The 21,309-nt window shown below is 36.5% G+C and overlaps 1 protein-coding gene across 5 annotated transcripts in view; it reads left to right on the forward strand.

Annotated features, from left to right (window-relative positions):
- The window catches only part of TENM2 (teneurin transmembrane protein 2), a 1,355,454-nt gene that overhangs the window by 402,355 nt on the left and 931,790 nt on the right, over positions 1–21,309 (forward strand). For all 5 annotated transcript variants that reach the window (XM_070465745.1, XM_070465746.1, XM_070465747.1 and 2 more), the window contains exon 4: positions 9,426–9,701. In XM_070465745.1, the coding sequence (XP_070321846.1) occupies positions 9,426–9,701 (276 nt within the window). The remainder of the gene's footprint in view (positions 1–9,425; positions 9,702–21,309) is intronic.

The following is a 21,309-nucleotide window of genomic DNA, read 5'->3' on the forward strand; positions in this document are numbered from 1 at the left end:
ATATATATATGTATATATGTATATATGAAACCATAAAAATGAATAAACTAGAAAACATGTGTAGATAGTAGATAGAACCAGGAAAGCAAAAATTTATTTATTGAAAGACAAAAGCAATTTATCATTGCTGAAACCAATCCAGTCAAAAAAAACACAAATAAAATAATTTCAGGAATTAAAAAAAATGAAGCAGCAGCATTCTGCAAACCCAGAAGAAATTTAAAGGGATTTAAAATACTTGGATAAATCTGTGCCAACCCATTTGAAGACGTAGATGAAATAGGCATACTTCCCTGGAAAAGCTTATCCCTACAAAACACATCCCTAGAAAAATGTATTGTTCCAAAACTTTCAAAAACAACGCAAGAAACACAAAGTGTTAATAATCCTGTAATTTTTTTAAAAAAAACAAGTTCCTTCATTTGTAAGCCAATGATCATCATATTATCTACATTTGTCGTGTAATTACTGAGTGGCAGGCAGTGTTGTAAGCACTTTGACCTGCCTTATCTAACTCAGTGTTCAAAAGAATCTTATAAAGGCAGGTGCTATTTTTATGTGTATTTTATAAAGTGGAGACTCATCAGAAGTAATTAATTCTAAGAATATATGGTCCACAAGTATTTTTAAAACAGACAGTGGAATCCCATTTGAATCCATGGCTATGTAGGTAGTGACTATTTTACAAGGCTGCTACACTAATTAACTGGAAATCTGTATATAGCAGCATCTAAGACAGTGCCTGCCACCTTCTGAAGCTCTCAGAAAGCATAAGCTAATCTTACATTCTCAAACTCAGAACAGTTAGACCATTGCAGCTTACCACTCTGGTCCTTTGCTTTCTTTCTTTTTTCTGATGAACAAAAAACTGTTTGAAATAGCAGAGTCTCAGAGGGTCAGATGACTGTATGCCTTTGTAATGCTCTTACATAGGATAACTGATTGCTATAGTTTTTAATACTGGAATTGATTTTTAATCTTGTTGGAATTTTCATCAGCAGAAAAGAGTCTCCAGCAAGCTCAGGAGCATTTCATTTATATTTATGAACTGGCAGTTGTTTAGGAGAAACTTTTGTTGTAGTCGGCTTTTGGGTTTTACAAATTGGGCTTTGTTCAGATTGGAACATGAAAATGCCATATCAGAGGAGAATGCCACGTTCACTTTTGACTTTGAGGGGATAAAGCTTACAGGAAAACCTTGAATACTGGAAACTTTCCTGTTTCACTAGCCTTTGGTGTTTTTTTGATTTGGAAAGTGTTTATTAACATTGGAATGATTCTGGTTACAAATTTGATAAGTTGTGACATGTCAGAGATTCAGATAGAGACCAAAGTGATAATTCTGCAAGTTTAGAAATATTAAAATATGAACATTTTAGGTGCTATACTCAAAAGAAAATTTTGATTTATAAAGGATATTTTTGAAATATAAATATTGGACTTACATTTTATGAATAATAATACATGTACACCTACTCTGTGGTTTTAAGCCACAGGATATTTTGTGAACAGTTTTGTCAACATTTGGGAAAATACCTGAATGTGTAAAATCAGATGAACTTTAGAAGGGCATTAAGAGAGAGTTGATGTGAAGAATTTTAGTATACACAAGTATAAAACATTAGAATTCATTAAGTAGCTCCTTCATTGGTTTTCAAAATTATTACCATTGCATGTACAAATATGTAGATTTTAAATATGTATGAAAATAGTATTTTAGATATTGTTGGTATTTGTTTTGGACTGAATATTTTATATCACTTATACATACTTTTAACTGTGCAAAATTTAAAGTGTCAACATTAAATGTAAGGTAATAATTTGGTGATATATTTTGATGAATCAAAGGAAAATAAAAGTTATGTTTTATCTCTTTTAATTTCCTATTTTGCCTGATAACTTTCTAGTTTGCAAAAGCTTATGGCATCAGATTAAATTACTTCACTTTCTGTGATAAAGAGAACTATAGTATTATAATTTGTGTTCTTTTCTTAAATATCTGGTACAAAAATTTGGAGTCAGGATTCATCCCTGACTTTAAAATGTAGAGTCTAACATTTGCTCAAGAAAAGTGACCCATGTTTATTTATAAGAGATTCTCTTTGTCTTAGGATAAATGATCCTAGAAAAAAGGCCACTTCAAAAATGAATCACTGTTTAGAAAGTAGCAATATTTCATATTAAATAGTAAAAATAATTTATTGTGACTTTATCTTGAGAAAATAAGATTGATTATCAAGAGTATATTTTATGTTTAATACAATTTATTATTCCAGCTGCACTATAATTATTCAAAAGGATAAAGAATAATAATTTGTGTGGGGTACAATATACATTTTATGGCACAACTGTATGAGTGTACAATATTTCATCTTTCATTCTGAGTTGCATTTTGCAGCATGATCACAGAGGGCCATATTTTGCAAAAACAAAAATATTTTGATTCTTTAATTTTCCAAATGGCCTCTAGTTAATTTTTTATTAATAATTATCTTTCCTCATTCACATTGAGATTTTCCTGATTCTTGGCATGATGAGTGATTTTTTTATTGTATCCTGGCTATTTGAAGTACTGTTTCAAAAGTCTGGATCTTATTTAACTATTGTTTCAGTAGGGCTCCTCTGACACCAAGCCTTTGGGAACAGTGGGACCCTGAAGCTTGACTGGCAGGTGGAGGTGAAAGCCCAGGTTCCTCGCTTGACTCACTTTGACAAGGGGGACAATTGGGGTGGAGTGGGGAGGGATGCCTCCTTGCAGAGTTGGGGTTTGAGACTCCCCACTAGGACCCTGCATATACCAACCTGCTTGAGACGGAGAGGGCTACTCCTTAGAGTTCGCTGTGAGTCACTAGATTTGACATTTATCCTCCTCAAACACCAGCAAGGAGAGGGAAGGGTACCTCATGATCACTGTGTGCAGATGGAAGTCTAGCTTCCCTTCATCTCCTCCAGCAACCCTTTGTAGGGGAATCAGGGAAAGCTCATCACCCCTCAGTGACAATAATAATTCCAGTCACCAGTTGGTCTTTGATTCCACCCTAGTATTTTGTGAAGGTGGGGAAGGACCCTCATTGGATTAGGCTTTACTTTGGTCTGCTTCCGTTGGTATTTTCAGCTTGCAAATTTCTCTAGCACCACATCTGGGATATATGAGGCAGAAAGGAAACCCAGAGAACTCACCGCAATGTTTTCCTCCAGGTCCCAGGAGGAAATAGATCTGTCTTCTTTCAAACCTCCTTTAGACTCATTTTATGTAGTTTTTACATGTACAGTCCAGGGATTTTAGCTGTCCTTAAAGACAGGTATATAGAGAAGTGGGCAATTTCATCTTGGTCAAGAACTAGAAGTCCCTCACCTTTTCTATTTCCAGGATTTTTTTTTTTTAATTGGGGTATAGTTGCTTCACAATATTGTACAACAAAGTGAATTAACTGCAGGTATATATATATATATCCTCTCCCTCTTGACCCTGTCTTCCACCCTTCCTGCCATCCCACCCGTCTCAGTCACCACGGAACACTGAGCTGAGCTCCTATGCTATATAGGAGGCGCCCTCCAGCTAACTGTTTCACACATGGAGTGCATCAGTCTCAATCTCCCAGTGGCTCATTTGTACCTTTTTTCTAGAGTTCACATATATGTGTTAGTTTGTTTTTCTCTTTCTGACTTCACTCTGAATGACAGACTCGAGGTCCATCCACATTTTTGCAAATGACCCAATTTCATTCTCTTTTATGGCTGAGTAATATTCCATTGTATATGTATGTGTGTGTATACACACACACACACACACACACACACACACACACACACACACACACACACACACACACACACACACATCTTCTTTATCCATTCCTCTGTGGATGGAGCTTTAGGTTGTTTCCGTGCCCAGCTATTTTAAGTAGCGCTGCAGTGAACACTGGGGTGCATGTGTCTTTTTGAATTATGGTTTTCTCAGGGTATTCGCCCCGGTGGTGGAATCACTGGGTCATATGGTAGGTCTGTTTTAGTTTTTTTAAAGAACCCCCATACTGTTCTCCATTGTGGCTGTATCAGTTTACATTCCCACCAACAGTTGACATTACCATGCCAACATTCATTTATATTTTCTCTTAATAGCTTAATTCTGTTAGATCTTGGTTATTTTGTGGTCTTGATTATGATTCTAGTGTTTTTATTATCACTTTTATTGACTTCATGGAAATCTGCATCTTCACCAGTTTTGTAATTTAATCTTAGATCAGTACCATATCATTTCCCATTATCAGCAATTAATTAATGATTGACATTAATGTGGTGGTTGATATGAGAAGAGATACTGGTAATAAGTGGGTGGGGATAGGTGGGGATCATTTCATAAATGATTACTATTGACTATTTTCATGCTACAGCAACTTTTCTTCCCACGTGTGAAATTTCTTCTCTTAAACTCAGGGGACTCACATAGTAAACATTTAGGCCATTACTACAGTTAACTTTTATCTTTCTGCCCTCATAGTAGAAAATCTGTTCAAATCCTGACATTTTCAGTGCTATTTGTATTCACTGGTATTACCATGACATGGTAATTCTGACTTAGCGACATATGTGTTTTTCCTACTTAAAGGTTATTTCAAAGTGTGAGAAGTTGGTAAGAACTTTGAAAATAAAGCCAAGATCACAGTGCAGTGACATATCCTTCTTTAGGATTCTATCCCCAAGTAAAATTATTTGGTCAAAGGATGACTCCTGAAATCAATTGCAAAATTTTTCTCTTTGGAAAGGATCTAGGTCATATACCGAGGTTATGATTCAAAAGAAGACATGTCCACACTGTTTCATTTAAAATGGATAACCAACAAGGGCCTTCTGTATATTGCAGGGAACTCTGCTGAATGTTACATAGTATCCTGGATGGTAGGGGAGTTTGAGGGAGAATGGATGCATGTATATGTATAGCTGAGTTGCTCTGCCGTGCACCTGAAATGATCACATTGTTAATCAGCTATGCTCCAGTATAAAATAAAAACTTAACTCGTAATAAAAGACAACTTAAAGCAAAAGAGACTTATCAACAGAGTTGTTTTTAAAACCTTGTGTTCCGCTTTCCTGACACCTAACGGTTTTTGGACATTAACATTCTCTCAATGGCAATATTCAGATATTGATAACACCTTAAATTATAATAAAATTCCATGATATAAATACCATTCATTTTGTGTAATCATTCATTTATACAGATATTGACTCTGGTCTTGACAATGTGATATGGGACAACACTAAGCTGTGCATTGACAACAGCCAAAAAAACATAACTGAGAGGAGTCGGAGACATCATCCACACCCACTTGCATTAGTGATATCAGGGAGGTTGGAGGCAGAGTGAATGTGAATTTGTGTTCCATGAACACTTAAACGTTGTGCCTCTTTTTTTATCTTTCTCCAAGATAGTAAAGAAGGAATGAAATGTTGACTGCTTTCCACTAGAAACCTTAGCTTGGAGAATCACACAATGACTAGTTTCTCTCTTCTATTCAAAGCTGCCATGGAGCTTAATAAAGACATAATTATACAAGATGAATTAGAACCAAATCAGTCTTCCATCAATGAGCAAAGTAAGTGGAAAACAATAAGTCGACATAGTATTAACATCCCCATACTATTCACATGCTAAGCAGAGTGGTGTAACATGAGGGCTTCATGCTTTAGGACAAAATACATGAAGATTGCTTGTCTAAAGAAATTCACTGGAGGGATGTTTGGGAAACTGGGTATGATAAGAACAAATGGACGGGGTATGATAGCTTCTCGGTGGAGTAATTCTTAGTCCTCATGTCTGCCACTAGATGAACATGTGGGCAAGCTGTGACAAAATGAAGGGATGACCTTTCATGGCTCCCTGTCCCTTTTCTACATAGTATTTATCATTGTATAGATTGTACTTTTTTATGTGATTCTCTGATTAATGCCCGTTTCCCGATTAGACTATAAATGTCATGACTATAGTTTTATACTGCTCACTGTTATATCCCCAGTGTCTAGCACAGCACTAGGAACAATAAATATTTGTTGAATGATTTAATAAATGATAGACCAATCTTTCCTTTCTACCATGTCCAAGACTCTCCAACATTATGTTGTTAAGCCAGCAAACTTGGGAAAGGCTCGGTCCGCAATCTGTCCCAGGGACTTAAGAGCAAGATTTTCTCTTCTATGAGTTAGTTGAGAGCAAAAAGGTACCAAACTAGGAATTGTGGGAGACATAGCATTGAGAAAGCGTGGTCCCAGTGGAAGATGAAGCTGAGGACTTTACAAAGGGATATTTTTGAAGAAACTGTTCTGTTTTTAGAGGAAAACTTGCCTTTCTAAAAGTGTGAGCTTAACTTTTTCTGATGAATTTGGTATAACACCTTCCATTTTCTTCACAGTATTGCTTGTTCAGCTTCAAGTTTGTAAGCTTGAAGTTGGAACTCTTGAAGTACACTTTTTTCTAACACCGTGGTGACTTAAAAATTTATGCAAATTTTCACTGATTGATGGAGAGCTCAAGTTTGTTTCAAGTTTAACAGAAACATATTTTCATTTGTTATCAGCAAGTAAATGTTCTAACCAGAGAAAGGGCACTGCATTTATTCCACAGCCCCCCATGTTCTAGGCTTCCTGTCTATGGATTCTCGGGCCCAGACTGAGGAGCACATGGGCTCCTCAGAAATTTGAGGCTTCCTTTGCTCACATGGCTGTATCTCTTTTCGTGAGAATTCTTTGAAGCCTAGTTCCAGATAATAAGATGTGAAATAGACCATCAGGAATGTTGCCTTAATACATGCACACTCCATTTCAAATGGAATCAAAATTACCACATGTGAAATAAAAATATGTATGTTTTAGTTTGGGCTCCTTTCCTTTAATGAAGGAAAAGGAAGCAATGTATCTCATGACCCTCCAGAGGAAACCTGAGCTTAGAAGACAAGATGGAAGAATGTTCACATGAAATGACTTTTTCCAATGACTGAAGCATGAGAAAAACAACAATATAGAGAGAAGTGTCATAATATCAGACATATATGAGCACTTGAGTTGTATAGACTACTAAAGCTGAAATACACATTTTAGTATACAATTAGAAGATAATACCTAATTGCCAAGGATGCAATCTGGAAGAGAATACGTTGAGTAGAGAATTCCAGACAGCATCATGAAACTCTGCTCAGGGAATAACCACTGAGAACTAAGCTGATTGGCAGTGAGAACACCCTTCTTCCCCACACAGGTAGTAGGAAGTGACCCCACCCGCACAGAAATGTTTGCTTGAGTTGGCTCTCCAATGAACAGTTTCAGTCTCCAGAGACAATTATGTATAGCATTGGATTTGATTCCATTAACACAGCAAAAGAAGGCTGTAGAAGTCCATTGTGCAATAGAGTAAAGCCTCAGAATAAAAATACTTGTGTCTGTGACAAATTAGCTTCATACAAAGTTAATATACACAGTTGTCTGGGGCTCCTTAAAAATAAAATCTGAGAAATGATGTCACGTATGTAGACATTCATAGTGTTCATTATGTCATGAGTTTGAACAATGAGTGACTCCCATGTAATCAGTAGAGAGAGAGAGAGAACAAGCCCATGAGTTTTGTGCTATTTAGAAGATTTTCTTCATTGATATTAATAGCATAAGAGTGAATTTCTTCATTATATATTTTTTCATTGTCCATGAATAGGGACAGATTTAAATGTCAGTAAGTACAGTGCGCCACATGATTTCATCTAATATGCAGTGAGGCCTTCAAATGTCTTTTTTAAAGCTGGCTATTAAAGCATACAAATAGATAGCACATTTACTGTGCAAAAATGTTGCTAGACTGGTTTTTGATTGAGACCATTTGATATTGTAGAGAGAGCATAGACTTGGAATCTACAGATGTAGGGGTGAATCATGGATCTGCTACTTGCCCAGGTATGACCTTGGAGACAGTATTTAGCCTCCCTGTAAAGTGGTTAACACCTAAACTGCTGTGCTTTTATGAGATTTAAATGAGATAAAGCCTATTAGAGTGCCTGGCCCCATGCCCAACACATGGTAGTGTGAACGTGTTCAATAAATGCTTATTCTTTTCTGCTTCCCCTCAAACCAGAGGCCTGTCCCTTCACTTCCCACGTGTGTACACACTCACTGTCAGTGAGAAAACTCACGTGTGGTTTTCAGTTGTGTTAGCGAAAAGAAATTGATATATTTAAAAACAGTCTTATATCACTTATATGTGGAAACTGATTTAAAAATAATACAAATGAACTTATTTACAAATCAGAAACACAGATCTCACAGTCAAATTATGGTTACTGGAGGGGAAATGTAGAGGGGAAGTGATAAATTAAGTTTATCATATAAATGAGATTGAGTTTATCATATACACACTACTATATATATAAAATAGATAACTACTAAGGACCTAGTGTATAGCACAAAAAACTCTGCTTAGTATTCTGTAATAATCTATACAGGGAAAAAATCTTAAGAAGAGATGGATATATATGTGTTTATATATATATAACTGATTCACTTTGCCGTACACCTGAAACTAACACAAGATTGTAAATCAGCTCTACTTCAATGAAAATAAATAAATAAATTTTTAAAAATGGACTGACTCCCTCCCTATGATTCTGACTTAAGTAACACCTTACCTATAGTCACTTGAAAAATAATACTTGGGTGTATATCTTATCACATATAAACCATACAGTGATTCTGAGAGGAATTTAAGAGATTAATACCCAGATTTTACAGAAGAGAAAACTGAGGCTCAAGTTGTTAAGAGTTGCCACAATGGGACTTACCCGTGGAAAGCTAGGACTGGTCCCCAGGTCTCCTGGCCACCACTCCCATTTATTGGAGGATTAAGCTTCTTTGGCATGAAGACAGACTGCTCAAGGATCAGATCCAGGTTTTGCTGCAGTCTAGATGTGTGACCTTGGGTAAGTCACTTAAGTTCTCTGTTCCTCAGTTTCCCTAATGACAGAATGATTATAGTAATGTTATCATCATTGTAAAATTGTGAACTTTTTAAATATAAGAAAAAAAATTACAGAATAAAAGATACCTGGAGGAAAGGAAATGCTTGGTATATATTAGCTCTTCTTATAAATCCAGTGTTTTATCAGCTACCTGGTGCTACCTAGACAGCAGTAAATAATTAGAAATTTTTGAAATAAAATCTGAACATCCTGTCCTAGGATTGAAATTAATCTCAGTTGTTTATTTTTTTGTTGCTGTACTTCTCAAATCCACCCCAATAGCCTAAATACTCTTGCCTAGCTGTATACTATGGCAAACCTGGTATATTTTTTGAGTAGGAAAAACTGTCTGCTTTTTGTTAGAATAGACTTGAAACTTGAAATCATTTCACAAGTTGTAACCGGTCTCTTTGTTTGCTGTCGCCCTAGGAACTAACTTCACGCTGGCGGAGCTGGGAATCTGTGAGCCCTCCCCACCCCGAAGCGGCTACTGCTCCGACATGGGCATCCTCCGCCAGGGCTATTCCCTCGGCACGGGGTCTGACGCCGACTCCGACACGGAGGGAGGGATGTCTCCGGAACATGCCATCAGACTGTGGGGCAGAGGGATAAAATCCAGGCGCAGTTCCGGCCTGTCCAGTCGTGAAAACTCGGCCCTTACCTTGACTGATTCTGACAACGAAAATAAGTCAGATGATGAGAACGGTAGGCCTGCTTCTTAAATATTTTTTTGAATATTTGGGGGACTGTGCCATGTGGGGCTGAGGATTTTTTTTTTTTAATAAAGAGGCATATAAACCATTCATTTTCTTTTAAATCGACCTTGTCTACCCACACTGACTGAGCTGAGCAAAAATAAACCAGCAAACCTGGAACACACAAGAAATGAGGAGAGAATTTTAAAACCTCATTTTGATGATAACACACTATTCAGACATCGTCAGTTGGTCTTATTAGCAAGTAAATTACATTGCAAAAGAGGCAACTTGATAAACTATGACCTATACCTAGAAAATGTCCTCTCTCCACAAGTTTCTAGGTCTTTGTATTGATTTCCCCTTCCCAGCAAATGGCAACCTGGGTTATTTTTTTTCATGAAGATCTCTTAAGAATCCTACCTTATCTTAGACTTTCATTTCCAGGCAGCAATGCCTCATATCCGTACTGAAGATCAAACTTGGAACAGATGCTCTGGAGTTTAATAATGACAAATAGGAAGAGACTTGGCTTCAAAAAAGTATTCTCGTCTTTGTTTACTTTTCTCCTTGGTACCTATGTAGGTTAATGGCTTCCCACACCTTCTATCACAAATCACTATTGCTTATCCATCCAGCTTTGTAGATGGGTTTTAATGAAACTTTGAAAATTAAATGCTTCCGATCATTAAGCAGTAAATATAGGAAAGCCCAAGCAAGTCATTAAAGAGATAAGGTGCTTATTTGTGGCTTTCTTAGCAACTCAGAACCGTGTTGAGCCCAAAACATTTTTTAAAAGATAAATTGCATTAGGTACGGTGGATTTATGGAGAAAACAGCAAATGTTATGTGGTTTGTTATGAATAGATTGTGTGTTTGCTAAAAGAATTACCATTAAAATGTTTACAAATAGATCAGTTAAGGTTTCTATAAAACATTGTAAACATCTACTAGAGCAGCTCTAAGTATTTTCCTACATTTAAAAAAAAAAAGAAATTTGCAGGCAGACAGCTTGTTGTAAATGCAAAAGCATAGCTAAATATCATTTAATCTCCAAACCATGTTGAAAATATTAATACATCATATCCTGGGTAAGTTGCGTATATTCAAAAAGATGTCACCATATTGCATTTAAATTTATGTTTAATTCTGAAATAGTTTATTCTCTAGTGGGGACAAGGGAATGTGTCTTATTATGCCTCAGTTCATGTAGCTAATCAAGGTGTACTCTTAAGGAAAAATCTGCACTTGACTCCTTTTGAATTTTAACAAAATTCTGACACTTGGCACATTCAACACTCTAAAGGTGCTTATTTGATAGGAAATTACTTTTAGAAGTTTTCATAAAGGCATACATTGAATCCATTTACTGATGTACTATTTCAACTTCGGTGTGTCAGACATTATTTAAATGGAGGCAGTTTGATTGCCTAATAAATAAAATCAGTTGTAATCCTAGAACTTACAGCACATCTTAAACAACGTATTTTAGAAAATGTTCTGTGGTTGGAATTCTCACTGGTCTCGCGGGATCTATAAAGAATTGCCTATACATATTTCTAGAATTTACACTCTCTTTTTAAGCTATATACATCTTAAAAACTCAGCTAATGAGGGGAGGTTGCTAGTGAAGCAAAGGAAGCAAAAATACTCGCCTTGAATTTACCTACAACTGTTAGGGAGGAGTGAATTTTACAAGTCAAGATGTATTTGGTAGACCAATGGCAGTCACTTTTTTCCAATATAATTTGAAACTCTGTATTCAAACAGTTTTCACCTGGGGCAACTCTGTATAAATCCCTGAGTTCTGATAAGAAATATCCCTTAAATATAGTGTGATGATTTTTCTCAGTAATGCTAGTTCTAATATAGTCAGAATTTCATAAAGAACTTAGATAATGCACTTAGAACCAGGAAGCAATTCTTTTGTTCCTGCATTCGGCAGAGCATGAAAGTGGTTCAGAAGTCAGAGTTCAAATTTAGGTAATAGATGGTTGGTTATTTCAAAACATACAGATAGAATGTGTTCCTTTTCTCTTCTTTAATTTTTTTTTCAGTATTTTACATATTCCAGTGATGTACATAATTCAGGCTCTGTTCCTCTTGGGGACTAGAAATAAAAATAAGAAATTGTCCACATTACATCATAAATTCCTTAACCAAATAAAAAGTGAGGTGTGAGCTACTCTGCCGACTGAGGTGTTAACTTCTTGCTCTTTCTTTTTGACAAATTCTTTTTAGCTCACAAAAAAAAAAAAAAAAAATCAATGCTTTTTCACCTGGCTGATTTTATGAAGTTTGGGAATGTATTATCATATAGATTGACAGTTGCCCCACTGGTTCCATGCCACAGCATGACACTTACAAAGCCATCATTAATTTCTCACACTCGTGCCCTGCCATGGCTTCCTTCATAATAAACACTCTGTCCTTCAGAACCAAATCAATAACCTTTTAGGTATGTCTCTCTTGAAGAGGAAGTAATGGGAATCTACACTTTGACAAAGAGGGTCTCCAATCTCATTTTATATTTAAGGGTATGTGGACACAGAATGAATCTCTTCTTTGGACCCCATGTATTTTTATTTCATTTTTATGGTGCTATCTTGGGGTACAGAGATATTCACAGTTCTTATTTAAAATCTCCCTTAAAAAAACTCCAATTGTGGTTTTTGCTATGAGTAGGTAACAAGTCAAGACAGGTCTCAAAAATCAACTTGAGTTTCTATAACATGGATTCTACCTTCAAACTCATGTAATAAAAATCGCTGACTGCTAACAGTCCTTTGTACCTGCTGCTGTGGCAAAAATGACCTACTAGGAACTAGCAACTTGAAAGTCCCATTACAGTGAACACACAGATAAATTTGTGTTTCTTGTTTTTCTTTTTCCCAGTGTAGATTCTTCAAGGTTATCACCACTCACAGCTCTGCGTCTTACACATGCTCCATGGCCACCAAATTAATATTGTACTGTTGGATTGCTTTAAATAGATAAAACACTAATGTTCAGGTTATTTTATCAGATTCTTTAACTCTATCTTTAAGCTAACAAGGGCTTAGCTAGAAATGGCAGTGTGAGTTGCAAACAGCAAGGCCAGATTTTTGCAGCTGTGAAATTTGACTGCATCTATAGAAAGGGCTTTCCCAGTAACTCTAAATTAGAATCATTCCTTTTTTGGGGTAATAAATGTCCCACTTAAAATATGTCCTCTCCAAGGCCCTTTTTATCACCTGAGTTATGGAGAAAATGGGGCAGTCACTAATACACAAGAATAACTAATTGCCTTCTTAAAAATGCGAAATAGCACACACTGTAAAAAAAACCTGGTCTACGTACCCTTGACTCCCTTAGGCAGTTTCTTCACCTTGGGGACTTAAAAATATCCTTGAGTTTTTTTTTTTTTTTTTAAGCATAATTCTAGTTTCAGTTATTTTATTGGAAATCCAGAAAGGGGGAAAAAAAGGAAAAGACAAAGAAAATAACCTTGGCTCTGGGATAGGAAGCCAGAAATTATAGAAAACAATTCTGACCTTGGATGAAGCTTTAGCAAAAATATCCTTCCTTTGCCCTGTTCGTTTCCACCCAAAGTAAATAAGGACAATGTTCATTTACATCTGTTGTCAATTGGGAAATTTATAATTCTCCTAATGTACTTTGAGGTTGAAAATATAAATGTTGGGTTAATTCCATTACATTTCACCAAATGCATTTACAAAGCAAGCTGGCTCTTGGCACATAATGGATTTGTGTAAAGCGTGTTTGTGGAATCCAGATGCTATTAGATTGCTAGTCCTCTTGGAAGAGGTCTCTAGTGTTTCTCTCTCTGCTGGAGAACTTGAGCACACCCCGGTATTTGCTGCAGGTTAATAGAGCTATGGGGTGTGAACTCGGATGGGACGAAGGAGTTCCCTGGTCCCAGCAACAGTGTCTATAAGTTGGTACCTCAAACTAATGCACTGCATTCACTTGTCAGAGGAGGTGGGTTTCTTAAGCCTTCCTTCTTTCCTCGGTAAATTTTACATTAGAGTGCCCTGTAATTAAACACACCTAAGACCCGCCAGTAGGTTTCTGCCCCGCTCTGTTCCTCTTACATATTCTTAAATTTATTTTGTGTTTTATGATCCACTCTACCCCTGTCTTCACCCCCAGCCCACATGTAAAAATTACAGAGAATGCCTGGAACATATATAAAGTTTTACTATAAGCACCAGACAACAATAGCCAAGAGCTCATTATTTTGCTCTTCACGAAAGGAAAAATGTTTTGAGTAAGAAGAGTTAAAGAAGTAACTATAAAAATCATAGGGTGATGATTTGTACTTTTGAGGCTGATTTGTAGGTGACTTAACTTCCATGGTAGCTAAGGAAAATATTGCCTCAATCCTTCAAAAATAAAACTAAAACCACACTTTAATCCCTTTTGGATGACCATTATTTCAAATTGTGTTTCTAAGCTTTATCTATTTTTATCCTTGCAAATGTGAAAGAGTAACATTTATAAAGAAGAATATGAAATGAGTTATCATGGATAGGAAAAAAAGTGAAGGACTTGAGAACCAAATGTCACAGTTTCTTAGTCTTTTCTCTTCCTAAATGCAAGGATGATTTGATTTTAATACCCCTGGCCCAATTCACTGCAAGTCCACATACTAGAGGCCATAGGGGCACCTTTTCTTACAATAAGTTATTCAGGGAAGTCCTAAATAAATGGTTATCACAATGTTAAAATACAACTGATAATAATACAGAATCAGAGGCAAAATTTAGAAATATCACATCGTCACATGGCATAATAGAGAACCAAGAAGCAGAAGGATCAGTGTTTTGCAAATGTATCTCTAAGGGACTTCAGACATTCAAGTTTTTGGCAAATTAAGCAATGCTTGCATAACTAACGTATTACAGGGTACTTGAAGAAGTGTAAGAGTATGTGCCTGGTTCCCAGGACTGCGTGTTCCAGATTATAAACTTTAGGGCATGGGTTTTTCTTATTTATACATTTCCTTCCTTTGGTGGTTTCTTTCATGTTTGTTAATGCTCCCAGGGGCTATCGAGCAATGGCTCCATTCAATAAATACAATAAATAAAATGAAGCATTAAGCCTTACTTTTGGCAAGGGCAGCCTTATTATTACACGTGTAATCTCCAGGCCTTCGGGGAGACATTGGGCTTGGTGGATAATCATTTGCTTTTAAGCTGCTGAGTTTCTGATGTCTGTAGTTTTGCTTCAGTTAAGAGCAAAGGCAGTCACCCGGTGAGCGACACCATATTCTGGTCAGTTTCCAATTAGGAGCCTCTTAACTCAGAAGAAAACTCTTTTTCATTTATTGTTTGGTAATTTTTTGGTTAAGTTGTTGTTTGTCAAGGATTAGCTTAACTTTACAAGTTGGGGGAGAGATGTAACCAAATACTAAGGGCAAAAATGAAATGAGTGAAAACTATGGAAGTTAATAGCATGTATTTTCTACATGCAACTGAATCAGGATGAATTGCTCCGACCCTAAAATCACACCAAAAAGTATTTGGGAAGTGCGTATGAAAAATAATGAGACATTAGAGTTACCCATTCTGAAACCAGGACTTGTGAGTGGAAGGGGAAATTTTCAAGTAATAGGCTTGTATTAATAAATAAAACAAAATGCAGATATGTACTTATTATGTCTATATGATTATATACAAACATAAAAATGTTACTGATAACATTTTTTGGTTATTAGCTGAAGGAACTGCCTAGAAAATTGTCTTTTCAGGTTTTCCCTAAACTCAACTTCAGGAATTGCAAAGGAATAGAGTGAGTGAGTCATAGAATAGTCATCAATAGCAGAGGGGATGAACTATATGCTCTATGATCCAGATCCTGCTGGTTAGTTATTTCATTTGGTCAGTGCAGTGTTTAAACATTTTATGTTACCAATCAACCTTGTAAGAAAGGGAGATTTCATATTAGAAAATTTTATTTTTGGCTTCTCTTCAATGTACAAGACCCAATAGCATTTATCCGGGTTTCCCTTTGGACAAACAGGCGTAGCAGCGGTAACCAAAGCAGTTCTTGTTAAACCCATGTCTTCTAACTCACCTGGGCTCCCTCCAGGCAGCTCCTTAAATCAGTTAAGGTCTGATTCAGCCTTCGTAGGCACTCGAGTGACGAACCTTGACCTTGTGTTACAAACTGTAGGGAGATCAGAGTTCATAAAAATGTAGAATGAAAGCTAGAAACCGGCCATTGTCACTTAATGTAAAGTGTTTAGGATAGAAATGTCAACTGCTTTTTGTAAGTTTGTCTCATCTGTAGGATAGGTTTCATTTTGCTTTATCAAATTTCTAAAACAGTTTACAGGGGTTCCAATAAAATGAAATCAAGTGAAAATCAGTTTAGTTTGGAAATTAATAAAGTAACTGTTGTGTGGATTGGGGGATGTTAATGTAATATACAATTCATTTCTTCTGAAGTAAATGCCCTGAAGTACTGAACAATTAAAGTCAGAATCTTTCATTTTAACACATATATTTAAGTTATTTTAATATAGAAGTGTCTAGATGGACTTTCTGGAAATAAATGAAGGGAGAATCTACTTTAAAAACTTCAGCTACTTCAGCTGATTAAGAAAAACTCTGAGGCTTTTCAGGCAGCAGGATTCGAAGAGGAGGAAAATGACTTTGTGGTGTGTTCAGTTTTGATCAAGCAAGTAGGTCATGGAGTCTGTTACAATCAAGTGAAAAATAATAAAGGCTCAAAAAGGAAAATTCATTGGTATGCGAGGACCTCCAGCTCCCCAAGAGAGAAAGACTGGGAGCAACATTGGGTGATGCTGAGTTGGGAAAAAGTGACTCAGAAATGATGCTCCATAAACTTAGACATGGTCGTCTACAAGTAGGTAAGCAGGACACCCAAGTATTACTCAGGGGCAATGCTTAGTCACAGCACAATATACTCCCAGTTCTCTTTGTATCCTGAGGATATGTGTGAAAGAGAAAGAGTAATTGAAATACAAGCATGTTTACAATTGGAATGGACTGAAATATTTGAGTTGACTGGAGTCTCAATTCCTGGAGGTTTATACTGGCATTAGGAGGGTAGAAAAGATCAATACTAAAGCAATACCATTTCTGCTTGTGTTAAACATAAGAAAGCGGGGCATGGATGTACATGGAGAGAGTGGAGTACAAGAAGAAATAGTCTGTAAGTTTCCAATAAAGAAGAGAAGATTCAGAAAGTATGTATTTATAGTGTAGTTTATGCAGGAAATACACTGTCATACATTCACTGATCCCGTAGGATCCTTGAAATATATTCTTTATAAAAATTGGAAGGTAATGCACGTTACTTAAAAATGCATATTTTCATACACATAAAGTATACAATGCTGATAAAACTATGTTCTGTTTTATTCAGTGTCAACCAAAAGTAAGCTAAGCGATTCCAGATGAGGAAACACTTCAACTTGTGGGGGAGGGGTTCAATTAAGTCGCTCAGTTGTGTCCGACCCTTTGTGACCCCGTGGACTGCAGCACACCAGGCCTCCCTGTCCATCACCAACTCCCGGAGCTTACTCAAACTCATGCCATCCAACCATCTCATCCTCTGTCGTCCCCTTCTCCTCCTACCTTTAATCTTTCCCAGCATCAGGGTCTTTTCAAATGAGTCAGTTCTTCACATTAGGTAGCCAGAGTATTGGAGTTTCAGCTTTAGCATCAGTCCTTCCAATGACTATTCAGGACTGATTTCCTTTAGGGTAGACTGTGTGGATCTCCTTGCAGTCCAAGGAACTCTCAAGAGTGTTTTCCAACACCACGGTTCAAAAGCATCAAATCTTCAGTGCTCAGATTTCTTTAGAGTCCAACTCTCACATCCACACATGACTACCGGAAAAACCATAGCTCTGTCTAGATGAACCTTTGTTGACAAAATAATGTCTCTGCTTTTTAATATGCTGTCTAGGTTGGTCATAGCTTTTCTTCCAAGGAGCAAATTTTTCTTTTAATTTCAGGGCTGCAGTCACCATCTGCAGTGATTTTGGGGCCCAAGAAAAAAAAGGTCTGTCACTGTTTCGTTTCCCCATCCATCTGCCATGAAGTGATGGGACCAAATTCCATGATCTTAGTTTTTTGAATATTGTGTTTTAAGCCAACTTTTTCACTCTCCTCTTTAACTCTCATCAAGAGGCTCTTTAGATTTTCTTCACTTTCTGCTATAAGGGCGGTATCATCTGCATATCTGAGGTTATTGATATTTCTCCTGGCAATCTTGATTCCAGCTTGTGCTTCATCCAGCCTGGCATTTCGCATGATGTACTCTGCATAGAAGTTAAATAAACAAGGTGACAGTATACAGCCTTGACATACTCCTTTCCTAATTTGGAACCAGTCTGTTGTCCCATGTCCAGTCCTAGCTCTTGCTTCTTGACCTGCATACAGATTTCTCTGGAGGCAGGTCAGGTGGGTGGTGTTCCCATCTCTTTCAGAATTTTCCATGGTTTGTTGGGGTCCACACAGTCAAAGGCTTCAGTGTAGTCAATATAGCAGAAGTAGATGTTTTTCTGAAACTCTCTTGCTTTTTCAATGATCCAGTGGGTGTTGGGGGAAGGGGTCCTTATTTTATTTCTGAAAAAAGCTAAGGAGTCTCTGCTGGATGCTCAGCATTATACAAAACTATGTGTATCTCTTTATATGTCTGTGTTCTGTGTACACTGAAGGGAGTTCAGTTGGGAAGAGGGATGTTATTGAGAGAAATAGGAAGGAAACATAAGGAATAGAAATTGATCAAATTCCAGGGAGTTGGTATCATAAGATCATTTATGAAAATGCCAGGGTGAGTCCTGTAGATATTTTCTAGTGTATCATTTTAGGAGAAAGAGAAGAGAGAGAGAGTTATGGGCCGATCTTCTTTTTAACTTGAACTCTGTTGGTCATCTTTAAGGCCTCAAGCCACTGTTCCAAGAATACAGTTTTTTCTGTGTAAATTGGAATGCTCGTTACTGGGTGCACTCAGTTCCCACATAAGAACTCTTGCCTCTTGGTGGCCTTGAACCAGTTTGAGTTGTCAGAGAAATAATATATGATTTGGTGGGGAGCTTGATTTATTTGCAGCATAAGATATATTCTTCTCTCTTTTCTCCTCCCTTCCCACAACTGACCTCTTCCCCAAGACTTCAGCAGCCCCAACCCTGTATCTGGAAATGATTAACCCATCAGTGAACTAATTTGTTGATTCTTTCACTCAGCCATCTTGTTAAAATTAGTAGAATCACATTTCTAAAATGTGATTTGAACATCAATCTGATTCACTGGGTTGCAAAAACAAACTTGCAGCTTTAATTTAAATGTACTTTCTATCCTTTAAAACTTGTATTTTTTTAGTATATTTTATAGTGCATGTGATATATTAGTGTATTTACACATGCCCACACACATATATGATACGTTACATAAATGCAGAAATGTATGCATTAGAAGTGTATCCAGAACTTTTATGTTGATACATGTACACAACAGTGTGTTAAATCACTGTTGTTTTAGGTGTTCTGTTTCCCAGGAGATGAAGTCTAAGCATCAGTCTCTCCTGGGGTTACTTGGATAATCTGTTATCTTCTGGCAGCCCAATAGATTGTCTTTCTTGTCATTCAGAACTGTCCGTACCAATCCTGCTTTACTCTTTTTTGATACAATTCCTATTTTCTTCCCTCAGTCCTCGTGTCAACTTTCAGTCCTATTATGGATAGATAACACTATTTACTTTGCTGTTCATCGACAAAAGTGAGCATCACTGTACGTTTATAGAAAAATCCCTATTTCTTCTCAACAGAGAGATGATAATGTAAACATTGTATGCTGATGGTCAGATGCAGTAGGCGCAGCTTTAAGGAGATTATTTCATTAATAATTAGGCAGTAAATGAGGATTAGAGCTTACATAAGTGGGAATAAGATGACAGATAATCCGAATGAATGAAAAGCAATGTGTGTCGTGTTTGGGGACAGGAGATGGTGCAAGGATGATGATGATTTTTCAGGAATGTTATCTTCCCCAAAATGCCAACTAAAGCCAGACTAATGGGAACATAGTGATTTTAATGGACAGCAGTAAATACCTAAAAGTAGAGATGTAGGAACCAAATGACCAAGAGCTTTGAGTTTTGTTCTGAGTAAGAAGAATTAGAGAACAATTAAAAGTTTATTTGAGTAGGAAATGTAATGTTTTAGGAAACATCTGATTAAAGCACACACACACATATGCACACAAGTGTTTGGACAGGAAAGTAATAAAATTAGAAGTAGTGATATTAGAGAGAGGAGCTGTAATCTAGGTAGGAGGACCCAAGAAATACCTAGACCACAGAGAATCCTGCTTCTTGACATTTCAACAGGAAGAATTAAGTTGTCATTAGCATATGAACACTGAATATTTATAGTTAAAATATTAAAATTTGAGAAGCATCTAATTTGAATCTCATAGAGAACACTGGATGTTCAGCCAGACCCAGTGTTTATTATTTTTTAATCACATGATTAAATAATAAAATAGCATCAAATATAGCTACATATAAGTGATGATATTATTTTTATAGGAACAGTTAGTGTGCTGTAGGTGAACATTAGCTAGAACAATCCCCTGTTGATTATTAGTTTCTTGAAGATTATTTCTGCTTCTATATTGAATATATTTTATATTTCTTGTTGCTCTTCTGGAGTCATATTTTCATATAATTTGTTAAACTTCTTCTGTAACTGTGTTGTTTCACTTTTCATCCCTAATCTTTTATATTTTTATCTTCAATTTTTTAAAAACTCAGGCTATAAAGAGATACACTTACTTTTTCTTTCAAGCTTTCTATTTGTCCTTATAATTTTTTCTAGATTATTTCTTTTTCATACAGTTAATTTCATAATTCTCTCATCTTAATATTTAGAATTTATTTTGTTCTTCTAGCATTTTAAGATGGGTATTAATTTAGAAAGAACATTTTTTTGGTAAGAGTAAATATGTTTATATAGGATTTGATACACAGTGCTGTCCTCTTCATTGCTTTCTAAAGAGTCTCACCTACCTGGACTCTCAAAATAAAATGGACTCCTAATGCTACCATTTTTTCTTTAGTACTAGTAAATGCTTTTAAAAACAAACAAACAAAAATGCCGATTTTTGGTTAATTCTTCATAGTGTCCAAGGTAAAATATACTATATATATATATAATATTAACATATATTAACTCGTAATTTATGTATATAAATATCAGTTCAGTTCAGTCACTTGGTTGTGTCCAACTCTTTGCAACCCCGTGGACTGCAGCACACCTGGCTTCCCCATCCATCACAAACTCCCAGAGCTTACTCAAACTCATGTCCGTCAAGTCGGTGATGCCATCCAATCATCTCATCCTCTGTCGTCCCCTTCTCCTCCTGCCTTCAGTTTTTCCCAGCATCAGGGTCTTTTCCAGTGAGTCAGTTCTTCTTATCAGGTGGCCAAAGTATTGGAGTTTCGGCTTCAGCATCAGTCCTTCCAATGAATATTCAGAGTTGATTTCCTTTAGCATGGACTGGTTGGATCTCCTTGCAGTCCAAGGGACTCTCAAGAGTCTTTTCTAATACTCCAATTCAAAAGCATCAATTCTTCAGCAT

Source organism: Odocoileus virginianus, chromosome 3 (assembly GCF_023699985.2).
Source record: "Odocoileus virginianus isolate 20LAN1187 ecotype Illinois chromosome 3, Ovbor_1.2, whole genome shotgun sequence".
NCBI lineage: Eukaryota > Metazoa > Chordata > Mammalia > Artiodactyla > Cervidae > Odocoileus > Odocoileus virginianus.